General features: G+C 47.5%; 1 protein-coding gene across 1 annotated transcript; it reads right to left on the bottom strand.

The window, feature by feature from the left end:
• Window positions 1-3,809: 3,809 nt before the first annotated feature.
• Window positions 3,810-12,090, bottom strand: LOC122497249 (cytochrome P450 1B1). The gene is made up of 4 exons (XM_043604144.1): window positions 11,982-12,090; window positions 10,559-11,605; window positions 5,257-7,740; window positions 3,810-5,225 (listed from the first exon to the last, which is right to left on the bottom strand). The coding sequence occupies exons 2-3, from the start codon at window positions 11,602-11,604 to the stop codon at window positions 7,125-7,127; spliced, it is 1,662 nt and encodes a 553-aa protein (XP_043460079.1). The 5' UTR covers window position 11,605; window positions 11,982-12,090; the 3' UTR covers window positions 3,810-5,225; window positions 5,257-7,124.
• Between the last annotated feature and the right edge of the window lie 1,926 nt (window positions 12,091-14,016).

Here is a 14,016-nt window from a genome sequence, read left to right as displayed (position 1 = left end):
AACTAATGAAACAGATTTGGAAATAGGTGGCGTCTATTTCCAAAACAATGGCGAAAATACTATTTTTCTATAAGTATGTAAACTCATAATTACATACATAGGTGCGTACTAAGTCATAATGCAAAATAGACCTACTGTGGATTATGGTAAAAAATGTTTGAAAGCCATTGTTCACTCCACAGGATGAAGACCCAGTGTTGGCATTTCTGTTTGTTTCAGAGTGAGTTAGACAGAACCTAAAAACCTTAAATAAGCTTAACACTGAAGCAAGGAGAAGAAACTGAGATCAGATTTCAAGGGCGTTGACTGAAAATGGAGTCTGAGGAAAGACGAAGGGATAGTGCTGAGAAGCAGATTTAATAGAATTCACTCCTTTGTTCATTCATAATTTGTATGAAAACTATTCAAAACCAAAGTTGTTGACGCCTGGTACCTGCTTTTTAATGAATGTGACACCTGAGAGAGGAGATGTGGCTATAAATGCAAATATCTCTACAGGACATATTGAAAAATGAGTGCAGACATCTCTTAAAAAAATCGATCTGGGGCGCCTGGGTGGCGCAGTCGGTTAAGCGTCCGACTTCAGCCAGGTCACGATATCGCGGTCCATGAGTTCGAGCCCCGAGTCAGGCTCTGGGCTGATGGCTCAGAGCCTGGAGCCTGTTTCCGATTCTGTGTCTCCCTCTCTCTCTGCCCCTCCCCCGTTCATGCTCTGTCTCTCTCTGTCCCAAAAATAAATAAACGTTGAAAAAAAAATAATAAAAAAAATCGATTTAATGCATTATACCTCCCTAAATGGTATATTTCGTGTAAAAAAGAACAAGGTCATTCCATGTGTTGGTGGGGACGTAGGTTTAAGAGGACCATCATGCACAGCTGACGGGAGTGTGGCTCGTTGGCATTCTGGAGAGTGTGCTTACAATCCTTAAATTACGTAGACACAGACTTGCTGACCTAACAATTCCAATCATGGGCGTAATGTGTATTGCACATTTTTCACGGGTCCGCAAGGGGACATATACGAAAATGTTCCTTGCAGCATTATTTGGGGACACATGAAGTTGGAGGCCATTTGGGTGTCCATCCCCAAGACTTGGATAGAAAAAATGTGATGGATGAATCCCTAGGGGCAGTAGGCAGTGGTTAGAAGCCATGGGATTAGACAATATTGAAAATATTGTACTTAGAAGACTAAGCAACAGGATGAGATCTAGAGAGCACCCACACAAATTAAAACCACATGTATATAAAACAATAATCCAGATTTTGCTGGAACACATGCAAACAAAAAGTACCCATCCAGCGCCAAGAGAGGGAGACAAACAAAAGTAAGCAGATGGGAATAAAAGACAGAATTAAGAATTTTTTAAAGAGCCTGGAAGATTGTTCAGGCTGGTGGAGTCCAGGTTGGACTCCAACCTGAAGGGATCTCAGTGGCTGTTGGGTTTGTGCTATTATATTGTGCAATTTGTGTAATACTGTGTTGTTTATTTAGTATAATATTTATTTAGTTAGTGACTTTATTTAACCTCTCTGTCACCTAAAGGAATCTTAAGTGGTCCAATGCCAGTCCCAGGAGCTCCAGGAAGTGATTTTCAAAGGCGGGCTTTCCGTCAACATGCCCGTCTCATTCATGCCTTGGTTTTGCACTCCCTCTAGCTAATTTTCTGTGTTTACCCTACCCAAGTTAGCAGAGAGCAGGAGAGGTTCCGATTGGTCACATGAACCAATATCCAGGGTGGTGCACCCCAATCAAAGAGAGTTCTTGAATCAGGCCACTTCATGGGCAACTGGTCCAACCTACAGATGGCCTTTGGTTCAGGCAAGGATCCCTGGCCCGAACAGATTATAGGACTGAGGTTTTAGGCTTATAAAACAAAGCATGAGCTTCCTTCCTTCCTCCTTCCCTTCCTCCCTCTCTTCCTCCCTCCCTTCTTTCTTTCTTGTTTGTAAGGAACAGTTTGAGGATGCTATTCTCAGAAGAGAAGAGTATTGGGAATCTTCCTGACAGTTCACAATGCCAGTTGCACCCTGACTATAGTGTGGAATGTGCCCTAGACAAAGGATGTGGGCCGCTGTGAAACCCAAGCATCACAGGACTGAAAAACAGACTAGACTGTCCACCCCAGCACAGCCACACAGGGAGGTGACACCTTCCAGCATGAAGACAACAGGCTTTGGAGTCAGTTCATCTCTGGGGGGCATCCAGACCCTGCCATTCCTGAAGATATACTTTTGACAAGTTATATGACTGCCTCTTGCAGAGAACTATTGTGCGATAATGCTTAGCATGGTGATTCGAAGATAGTACGTGCTTGGCATGTCCTAGTTCCATTTCTTCCCCTCATACCTGACACATGTTGAGGAGTGTTCCTGAAGACCACACAGCCTGTGTAAGTGTATTGGGAGCCGCAGACATAAGCTGGTGTTTGCCGATAGCTTGCCCGTATCTATTTAAACTACATTTTCTCCAATCTTCCCCATTAAAAATAATTGCTTCAGAATGTGTTCTTTTTTTTTTTTTTCTTCCCTTCTCTGTGGATCATAACTCGCAGGTCAAAGCTGGAAAGCAGAGAGCATGTGAGTCACTGAGGTGAGGTAAGAGATTGTTAACAGCCAAATTTCTGTAGTGCTTGTGCAAAAAAAAAAAAAAAATGGTCTGGCTTCAAGGCTATAGAAATAACCTCTATGAGTTTGCAACCATCAGGCCTGTCTTATGTCTAAAGCCAAATGCATTTCCCACCCCGCACTCCAGTCTTTTAGTTTAGTGGATTGACTGGAGAGAATTCAAGTCTGCTGGACACTTTTGCAAACACCTGACCCCAATTACAATTTTGTTAAGATTTCACTTGGGGGAAAATTCAGTTCATTTGTCCTAAACCTTTATGACCATTTTGAAGATACTGCGTTAGCACATCTGGAAAGCAAGTGAATTTTCTCCTAAACCAATGTATACCTTTCAGCTGCTGAAGCGATACTGTTAAGCCAAAGTATCAATGACATTGTGTGTGGTTTCGCTTCACGATTTCTTTTCCTGTGTTCACAGTAATGGGAGCTTAGGTCTGGGAGAAGTAAGAGGCCTTGGTACTGCACCCCCTGCCGTCTTGTGAGGGTTCACAGCAGAGGCCCTGTGACGTCACATCTTATACCCGGTAAAAAGGGCAGCAGAAAATATTTCCACATAGTATGTGACACAATGCTCTCATCCACCCTATTTTTACTGGACCTGAGATGTATTTGTTAGTGAAGGCACATGTGCCTTCAAAATGAATGAATGAATGTGTATCAACCGAATTAAAAAGAAAACCCTTCGGGGCACCTGGGTGTCCCGGTCGGTTGAGCGTCGACTTTGGCTCAGGTCATGATCTCGCATCTGTGGGTTCAAGCCCTGCGACAGGCTCTGTGCTGACAGCTTGGGAGCCTGGAGCCTGCTTTGGACTCTGTGTCTCCCTCCCTCTCCGCCCCTCCCCTGCTCGTGCTTTCTCTGTCTCTCAAAAATAAAATAAAACGTTAAAAAAAATTTTTTTAATTAAAAATTAACTCCCACTTTGCTAGGTGTTTGCTGTTGAATTGAATTTTAACTTCTGTGTTGGGTCTCATAGATTCAGAAACATAGAGATCAGGAATTTGGTAGGAAACTGAATGCTGGAAGCCTATTTAAAAAAAAAAAAAAAAGCAAGCAGCCTATTACGTAATATGGGCAGATAAAATGTTCACAATGCAACACTTTAATTCAAACACAAGTAGTAGTTGGAATGGATACATTAGGCTATATTTGCTACAACATAAAGTAAAACTTCATAACAAGATTATGAAAGTGATTTTTATTATTGGACAATGGTGTCCTGTTATAGACAGTTACAGGTACAGAATGCTTTTAATTGGGCATATCAAACAGCAAAAGATACATATGAATGCTGTGTCCCCACAATGGATTTCACTTACAACTATGTGTTATAGTTGCTCTGTACATATTAAAAGCATAAGTGATGAAGTAGAAAAATAAGAAATGATTAAATAAAAAGCTATCATAGAGTTATAAACATCTACTAAAGTATCACACTGTGTATCATAGCTAAGAACATACAAATTAATATAAATGCTATGCAACTATTTGATCTAATATAGATCTAATAAGGAAATGTTAAGGCCATAATAACACTTCACAGGTGAAGGCTAAGTTCTGAGACATGAGAGCTTTCAGGAAAAAAAAAAAAAAAAAAAGGCTTTCCGATAACCCACAACACAAACCTGAGACATCTTTCTGTTTGGAGAAAAAGCAATTTTCTTACAAAGTCAAAGCTTCATATACAAAGGAAGCATTTAATAAACAATATACTTTATTACAATAACCTGGAGCAGATATTCTGACTACAATAGTGACCAGCAAATAGATTCCTTCTCCGGGAGAAATAAAATAAGGTTTTCTGATTAAGCCAGTAGCCTCATTATCGTAGTCTCCAAGTGTGGTTATTTTTGCTTATTTTGGTTTTGCTTTCCTTCCTTTAACGAGGTTATAAAATATACAATCAACTAGGCTGTATTAAATAAGCCAGGTAACCTCCAAGAGCCCACCTTATTTCTTCATATATAAGCTGGGCTTTTCCCTTGCCAAAATTGTTGGATGAACTGAGCCTACACACACAAAACAAGATAACAGCACATCTGTATTTGGTTGACTTAATGAGGCGTCCAGATCGGCACACGATTGCTTTTGCTACCACACGTCTCAGAGTCAGCGGGCTAGGGCAACCTAAAATCATGGTCTCAGCCCTGCTTAGGGCAAGGGGGGTGATGACGTTTTGGAATACCTGGTGACAAAAAAAAAAAAAAAAACTTAAACACATTGGGTAAGCCTGACCTCTACAGTTGAATTTAGTTGCCTTTAAAAATAACTGGCACAGCTCTCCATATTCAAGAGGCAGCACTATGAGATTTGATTCCATGAAATTTTTGTTAACAAAATAATCCCAAATCACAAAACAGATCTTCTGTGTTGTAGATTTTTCTTAAAAGTCTACTTGGGATTTAACGTTGGCCCACAAAGTATCTTATTTCTAAATGTTCGTATTTCAACTTTTGAGCCTCAGATTAATTAATGTGGAACGCGTGGGGAAACGCGTAACCATTTTTCTTCCTTTTCATTTCTCGCTCATTTTTCTCACCACCCCTCCACACGACCGCCAAACACTCCTGCCTTCCTCTTTTACAATTTTGATGAAAAGCTCTGATGAAAAGATGAAAAATCATTCTTACATTTTCATACAATGTAAGAAAAGCAAGCTTTCAGGACACTGCATGTCTCCTCTGAGGTCCACACGCAATGAAAGTTAAAGCTCTAACCTTCACTTTGTACTCCTCCGATCTTCCAGCACTTTTTTTTTTTTTTTCCGTTTTTAGGATCCTTACATAAACAGAACCTATACATTTCGTTCAGGCTTTATGTTTTCACAGTTTCCAAAGTGACCACTCACTGGGTTGACCATCCTGAACAGCCCGCCTGATCTGATCAGCTCCACGGGAACATAATGGAATCTTCAAAACAGCCTCCCAAGACTACCTTCGGATTCTGACTTCCCAAACACAGACATGAATGTTATTACAAAAAAAAAAAAAAAAAAAAAAAATCATTTAAAAGAAAAACTAGGTCTGTTATGATGGGAAGTTTCTCCCTTGGTCTCTAATAAAGAGAACATCCAGATAAGTCACTGCATTTTTCACTATTCATCAGGCAGACACTGGTTAAATTTCTCTGCTTTGCACAGGCTAATAATGGCCGTATTTCCAGTAACTTCGACTGGAACTCAACAATCAGAATGGCTTTACGATTAAATTCAAATTGAAGCATGCCAAGAGTTTAGAATTATGGCATATTCACTACGTCAATTTCATAAGGTGACTCTGGATTGAGGATATAATTTTAGAAAATATGTTGTAAAATAATAAGGAACACATCGTACAGACCCAATCCTGAAATTATTCAGTTCTCATTCAAGTTGTGGATCAGAGAACAGACTTTGCTTCAACTTGGTTTTCGTGATGTCGAAACAGGCTTGTTTTCCATATCTGAGCCAAAATTGGTTGAATTGAACTTTTGATTGGTCTTTCTTTTGGAAAGACAAACATTATTCAAACTTTACTTAACAAAAATAATACTATTTAATAATACAATAACATACATATTGCTTATGAATAATTATATATGTATTGAATAGTATTTGGTGACTTTATTTTTAAAGTACGAGACTGAATGACATCAGTGCATTATAATCACATCATTTAAAGCTTAGCTGGGCTGGTAAATCTTTTGTTGTTGATTTGTTTTTTTTGTTTTTGTTTGTTTGTTGGTTGGTTGGTTTTTTGTTTGTTTTGCTCATAACTGAAATTCTGTACTTTGGCCACCAACAGAGGTATGACTTCGGCTTGGAATTTTTTACAGTTGAACAACTTACACTTTAAAATTCATCGTAAATCACTGAAACTTACTATAATCACTAAATCAGCCACTATTAAATTTCTCTGTAAGCAAATGAGTTTATGACTTTTGCAAAAAAGAAAGCATATCGGTAGGCAAAAAGATAAATCCATCCATAGACGCTAGAGCTTAACTAAACTATTTTTTATTGAAAAGGTGAAGAAAGGAATTTCTGGTCTTTACTTTTCCCTTATCACCCTCAATCACATGGCTTATACTGAAATTATCTGCCTTTGTGTATTCAACAATATATTTTGAAACTTTGCTTAATGTGATTTTCTAAGGACCAGATCTCAGCACACAGAACATCAATCTTGGATCTCACCCACAAGGGCATTTTTACTGAAACACTTCTTCATCAGGTCATTTGTGTCTATGCTTATGTGTGTTTAAATCCAAAGGATGCTCCCTCAAGAAATTATTGTTACCAGCCCTTGATTTATGCATAAAAATTCTTTGGACCCTTTAATTCTTTGATTCAAAAAATCTTCTAGAAGCTCCTGCGTAGCCCAGTGCTCGTCTGAGCACACATGTGTGAAGCTCATCATCTGGGGGTCAGCTGGTCTATGCTCACTTTAGAGGCTAACCGAGAAAGTGACACAGAGGAGCTAGAAAATTCTACTCCCTATCCCCCCAAACCTGAGTACTTCTAACATTCCAGCTTGCTTCTGGCCTCACACTGGCAGTCCTCCTCAGCTTGTAACTTTTGGACAGCACTATCGAGGAGCTCCATGGACTCTCTGAGAGTGACATTGATTTTAAATGACTTGGGTTTAATGGTCAGACCGTAATCAAAATCCATTTTCGGGGGTTCGTCTGGATTGGCCTTGAAATTGCACTCGTGAGCCAGGATGGAAATGAAAAGAAAGAGCTGCATCTTGGAAAGCTCTTCCCCAATGCACCGCCGTTTGCCTACTGAAAAAATCATCACGCTGCTGGCCAGGTCCTTGTCGATGAAGCCGTCCTTGTCCAAGAACCGGGCTGGATCAAAGTCCTCTGGGTTAGGCCACTTCTCCGGGTCATGATTCACGGACCACTGGTTAACAAAAACCACTGTGTCCTTGGGAATGTGGTATCCCAGGACGGAGGCACTGGTGGCGGTGGCGTGAGGAATGGTGACGGGCACAAAGCTGGAGAAGCGCATGGCTTCGTAAAGAAAGGCCATGACGTAGGGCAGGTTGGGCTGGTCTTGCAGGCAGGGTAGGCGGTCTCTACCCACGACTTGATCCAGTTCTGCCTGGACCCGAGCCTGCACTTCAGGATACCTGTTTGGTTAATGCGGAAGGAGAAAATGAGTGGGGAAAAGTAATTCTTCTTTCATCTACAAAGCACATGACCATTTAATTCCACTTTCTTTGTCTGAATCAGTGGCTGAATTAACATTTCCAGACAAACAAACACACAAAAACTAAAATGGTTTCCTAATTTCTCACTAAATTACGGGATGGACGAATTAATAGCTCTGTTTCCCATAATAAGCCTCACATGGCTAATGCTCTCTTTCCTACGGTAAGTCGAAAAAAGTCTAAGTTTTCTCAGCCTGAAAAAGCTCCAGACAAGGCCAACTTCTCCATGAGGCACAGCAGACCACGCCAAGGACCCACAATACTTTTCAGGAGCCCATGGAAATGTTTTCCTTTCTTTTAAAATCAAAAAAAAAAAAAAAAAAAAAAAAAAAAAGAACGTTTAGGTCAAAGAGAATATTTTAATATATAATTTTAATATATTTATCTTTAAACAAAGTAATAAAATATCATTAAAAAGTTTTCATGGGGTAATAAATCTACAGGGGCAAAACCATCCAGGACCCATAAAAATAAAAAAGCAGCCCCCCAAATGGGTCCTTCCCCTGCCCAACACACACATCTTCCTTTTAATTCCAGCAGACACACTGCCCTCACTTCATACAAATTGGTATCCCAACAGATAAAGGTACAGATCGTCTAAATTTAAAAGAAAATTCCCAGCGTTCAAGAGATTATGGTACAAGCTGTAATGCTTATTCACTGTCGGGGATACAAATAGTACTGTCCTTTTGGAAAATAAAATCCTAGCACGAAGCAAGATGCATAGGAGTTAACTCCTCCCCACTCCTTTTTTAAACCCAGTAATCCATGTCCAGAAATGTATGTGCAGGAAACGACAGGTGCAAACATATCTGACTAAAACAACAGCCAAAATTTTTAAGAGGCAGTCAACAATGTTAAAAGAAGCGATTATATATAATGGTGTTATTACGGCAAAAATTTTAGATAACCGTCAAAAGTCACTACAATAAAGTTTAAAAGATGGGGAAATGTCCATTTCAATAAGCGAAAATGCCAGAAGTTAAAAAATAAAGTAAATAATTATTGCATCTCTGAAAAATAATTCAAGCATGTATGGGATGAAATTATGGGTGATTTAAAAAACTGCTTCATGAATAGCATACTTCAGGAGTCTGGAAAGTTTTTCATAAAGGGCCAGATAGTAAATACTTTAGGCTTTGCAGACCAAACCCTCTGTCACAACCAGCCAGCTCTGCCTTCCACTATGAAGGCGGCCACAGACAATACATAAATGAGTGGGCATGGTTGTATCTTGATAAAAAACTTACATCTAAAAATGAGCAGTGTGATTTGCCAACCCCTGTCCTACTGTCTTCGCTAAAATGAAGAAAAACGTATTCACCAGCTACATTGAACTGAAAATGACTCCAAAATTGTTTTATTTACTTTTGCTGCCCAATTCAGTCTCTAATGAAAAAAAAAAAAAGGCAGTTTCAAAAGATGTTTATGGCGGGTGTAAACGACCCATCGCTCTCATTTTGGGATGTCTTCTTCCTGATCTGTTATGGACTTCTTTTTGATTTTTGCTCATTGCTCATAGCGTTTCTGGGGCCTTAATGCTGAAAAGCAATTTTAAATATACAAAAACTTCAATTTATAAAAGCAGTTGCACAGTCTAAGGACACACAGGTTGCAGGATTCTAATAAGAAAAGAAGTGCTCCTTGCCTTCCAATTTCTGGGTTACCAACAAATTCAGCACACCCCCCCCCCCCCCCCACCACTTCCTTGCACACCAGGAAATGGCACAACCAGGATTTCTGCTCTCTGAAGGCAACCAAAATTTGCCTTTAGTGAGACATCTGCCCCTGGAGCAGAGATGCCCACAAAACCTGGCTGCTCTGTTAAATCTAAATTTCAGATAAACAATGGCTAATCTTTTAGTAGAAGTATGTCCAATGTGGAATTTATTTTTAGTTTCTACGTCTGGCAACACCCCATGCCGGCAACCTGTTTGCTTCCTGCTTGCAGGGCTTCCTTCCCAGAGGTCGGCGACCTTAATCAATGTGGGCACTGCCGACCGGCTCGCAAACCAAGCCTGGCCCAGGGACCAGAAAAGTCCGTCCGCGGGCGCCTCCTGGATACCGTGTTTGCCTTTCGAGACGCTGCTCTGAGCTCGGTAAAAGTGACTGCTTCTCCGGTTTTTTACCCAGACACTTCTCACACTGCTAGCGCGGCGTTTTCGTTAACCCAGCGCAACCCGCTAGTTTCTGGCCGCCTTCCTAAAGCTTCCGTGCGGGTTCACGGTTGGCGGGGCCGGCCTCCGAGCACTTCCTCTGCCCGGGAACAAAGCCCGGACGCGCGGCTGGCTTGCAGCGCCGGGGCTGGGCGGCCTCGGATCTGCGCCGGTGACAGGCCGAGCCCATCAGGCTCGTGTGTTTATTGAACATATTTGCCCGTTACCCTTTCTTTCGGAAGCGTGCCAATTTTGCCTCTGCTGTGTCAGGGAGGCAGAGATCGGGGCTGATCTGCAGACACTTAAAAGATCCTGCCTTTCGGGGCTCTCACGAATGTGTCCCCACTTGGAGAGGCAGCGGGCAACAAGATCAAAGATGCGGGCCGCGCGCGCGGTCTCAGCCCGCACCTTGCCTTCCCGAGCTGCGCTTTCCGGCCGCGATCTCTGCTTCGAGAGACGGGGACCTGTCGCGAAACCCCAAACCCTGCCCAAACCCTGGGCGTCCGTCGCGACCTCAGCACATTCTAGCCTTTTCCAGGGGAGGAAAGGAAGGCCCGGCCCACGCCTCCTGGAGGTGTTACCTGGTGAAAAGGATGAGCAGCCACTGCAGCGCGGTGGAGAGCGTGTCCTGGCTGGCGCCGAAGATGTCGGTGACAGTGGCCGGCACGTACTCCACGTCCAGCCGCGCGCCGCCGTCGTCCGAGCCCTCCGCCGCCTCCGCCGTCCCCGCGGAGAGGATGAAGGCGTCCATCATGTCGCGGGGGGCGGCCCCGTGCTGCAGGCTTTCTCGGTGCTTCAGGAACTTGTTGAGGACGAAGTTGCTGAAGTTGTGGTTGAGCTGCTCGAACTCGCGGAAGGCGGTGCGCACGGGGTTGGGGAAGCGCTGCAGCCAGGGCAGCACGTCCACCAAGCTGCCCGCGCCCACCGTGCGCCCGAATTTGTCGTTGTGGCTGAGCAGCTCGCGGAACTCCGCGTCGTCGTGGCTGTAGCGGCAGCCGAAGCACACGGCGCTCATGACGTTGGCCACCGCCACCACGGTCAGCGGCCGCGGGTCGACGTAGGCACCGCCAGCGCTGCCGCGCACCAGCAGCTCCACCAGCTCGCGCGCCTCGCCCAGCACGTGGCCCTCGAGGACGCGCCGGCTGCGCGGCTGGCGCGTGCAGAAGGCTCGCATGGTGCTCTGCGCCGCGCGCCGCTGCGTCTTCCAGCTCTGGGAGTACTGGCCGAAAGCCAGGCTGCGGCCGCCCGACACCACTCGAAAGGAGGCGAAGCGCGGCCGGTCGGCGAAGGCGGCGCCCTGCTGCACCAGCGCCTGGCGGATGGCGCGCTCGCCGTTCAGCACCACCACCGGGCAGTTGCCCAGGCGGATCTGGAAGACGTCGCCGTAGCGCCGCGCGAGGCGCGCGAACGAGAGGTGCGGCGCCGGGCCCATCGCCGCCGCGTTTCCGATCAGCGGCCAGGCGAAGGGGCCGGGCGGCGCGGACCCCGGCTGCCGCCGCCGCTGCCTCAGCAGCCACTGGCCCACGTGCACCGCGGCCAGCACCGACAGGAGCAGCAGGAGCGTGGTCTGCTGGGTGGACAGCGCGCTCGGCTGCAGGGGAGCGTCGGGACCGAGGCCGGTGGCCATGCTGGAGAGAGAAGGGCCAAGGCGTGACACTCAGGTGTGCAGAGAAAGGAGCGGGCGCCCCACGCCCCTACCCTCTAGGCGTCGGGTTCCCTCGCGCTGTTGGGAAGAGAGGAGGTCCGGCGTGGGGCAGGTCAGGGAGGGCTCACTGGGGAAGCAGCAGAGGACGCGCCTTTCCCGAATCCCAAACCCATTTCCCAAAGGAGAAGGGAAGGAGCGCGTCCTCTCAGTGACCCGGACTGTCCGTCTCCACCCCAACCCCTTCCTCGTAGCGGTTCCGGCAATTCGGGGACAACCCGAAGGGCATCAAGGCGGAGGCGCTCAGTTCCCTTCTCAGTTCCCGCTGAGGCCGGGGAAGGCGGCTCCGTGGATAGACTGACCTGCGAGGTGGCGCGGTTTCCAGCCGCGCGGGATGGCCGGGTCCGAAATAGGGCTGGAGCCTTCGTGGAGAGCAAGACGTCTCCAGGAAGTCGGAGGCCTCGCCTGGACACCTGCTGCTCTGGGAGCTTGAACACCCACTCTGGAGCCTCTAGGTGTCGTCCGAGCCAGGGGCGCTGGGATTGGGATGAGGACCGAGAAGGGTGCCTCCTTTGCCCAGCCCTGCTACACCTGGGGCCTCGGCAGAGCTGGGGTTTTCTCACAGCATGCGCACTTGAGACTGGGGTCGACGAGTGGAGTCAACTCCTAGCCTTCACGCCCCCCCGCTCGTCTCTGACAGCTGGGGTCGCAGAGGTGTGGCCCGTTTGCACACAGTCAAGCCAGAGGATCCGAACGCGCCACCCCTCCTATCTGGCTGCTAAGGTCTGTGTGTAGCGGAGTAGAACCTGGTGGGGGGCGGGGCTTACGGGGGGCGGGGCGCCGGGATGGGCCAAGTCCTGGGTCGCCGCGCTCGGGAGGTCACGCGAGGCGCTCGCGGCGCTCCCCGACGGCCTTGGCTTTACGAACTTACCGTCCGCCAGAAAACCAGTCTTAATCAGTCCCTCCGGATCGAAGGTGCAGTTTCCCGGAAGCGCGCTGGGGACAGAACCTGCCGGTCGCGCGGCATTTTCCTTGGGAGCAGGCCTCCCTCCCGGAGCGCACGACCTTCACCCCCACCCCCACCCCCCTCTGGGTGACTGAGCTTGGTTCTCGAGACAAACCCGCTCGGAATCCTCGGGCTCCCGGGCCGGGAGAGGGAACCTGTCAGCTTGGGAACATGGAAAGCCGGGTTGTGGTGGCGGCTTGCCTTACAGCCTCCCTAGTTATTTTATTTTAACGTTCTTGCAAACAAATCGGCCCCTCGGATGAGGCCCTTTGGCACGCTAAGTTCTCCTTCCACCTCGGGCGGCGAGATCAAGAATCCCTGAAAGACGCGGGGCTGCGGCCCCGGGGCCCCGACCGTCCTTGGCACACAAAGGCCAGCGCTGGCGCGACGCAGCTGGCCGCGAGGTTTCCCGCGCAGCAAGCCACCACCCCCACCCCAGGTGGCGCCGCCCACTGCCAGGCTCGGGGCCCCGCTGGCGGAGTCCGAGCGCCGCCGCTGAGCCAAGCTGGGGCGAACAGGGGGGCGAGGAGCAGAGGGAGGGAGGAGGGAGAAGGGGGAGGAGGAGCGGGAGGCAGATCGCACGCCTGCGAACTTTATGGGGTTGAAAAGTTTCCTCTGCAGTCGCCTCCCCCTTGCGTGCGGAGCTTTGCCTCGCGTGCGCGGCTCCTGGAAAGTCGTCTCCGGTCATATCCCTCGGCGCTTCTCACGGCACCTGCCCCGCCGAGGCGGCGGCGGGGGCGGCGGCCCAGGGGTGGGTGGAGGCCGCCACCACCCAGCGCGGCGCACGCACCCCGGCGGGTCAGGCAGGCGAACCAGTGCCCCGAGCGCGTGTGAGCGCGAGATGGGGACGCTTGCTTCAAAGGGGAAGCCGCAGGCGTTGGGGCCGCGGTAGCTTCCCCGGCCCGAGGCGTCCTTGCTTACTGGCTGGTACGAGCATTTTCAAGACCCTGGAGAGAAAAGGTCTTCTCTGCCAGGCTGGGGAAGGGTGGGACGGCTGGTGGTTAACCAGGTAGGAATTGTATCTCCGGGCCTCCGGGATCTTCAAGTGGCCGTGTCAAAGTTGAGTGCTTACCACGTGACACCCCCAGAGCTTTGAGTTTTACGGGTGACGGGAATCTCTATCGTTCTATTGTGTCTCCGTTTACACATGTGGGGTTCAGAGAGGTTATATGACTTAACCAAGATCTCACACACGCTGTAAAAATACGATTACAGCCAGTGTAATCTTAAATGATTCCTGTTTTCAAGAAAGTGATTGAAATGCTTGCATGACCCGTGGGATGGTTTTCTCCCCTCCCCACCTCTTACCGGCTATCAAGAGGTGAAGCCAGAATGTCAAGCCACCGAGTCCTTTTCCAGATCCATCAATACAAGTTTATGTGGAAGGAAAT

This window comes from Prionailurus bengalensis, chromosome A3, assembly GCF_016509475.1.
Source record: "Prionailurus bengalensis isolate Pbe53 chromosome A3, Fcat_Pben_1.1_paternal_pri, whole genome shotgun sequence".
In the NCBI taxonomy this organism is placed as follows: Eukaryota; Metazoa; Chordata; class Mammalia; order Carnivora; family Felidae; genus Prionailurus; species Prionailurus bengalensis.
Note: the sequence above shows the minus strand (reverse complement) of the source record. Positions and strands in the feature narration are given on the sequence as shown.

Excerpts from the sequence above, each read along its gene's own strand:
- LOC122497249 (XM_043604144.1), bottom strand. The coding sequence starts at position 11,604 with ATGGCCACCGGCCTCGGTCCCGACGCTCCCCTGCAGCCGAGCGCGCTG. Across the intron at positions 7,741-10,558 it reads CTGCTCATCCTTTTCACCAG|GTATCCTGAAGTGCAGGCTC; the intron begins GTAACACCTCCA and ends TTAACCAAACAG.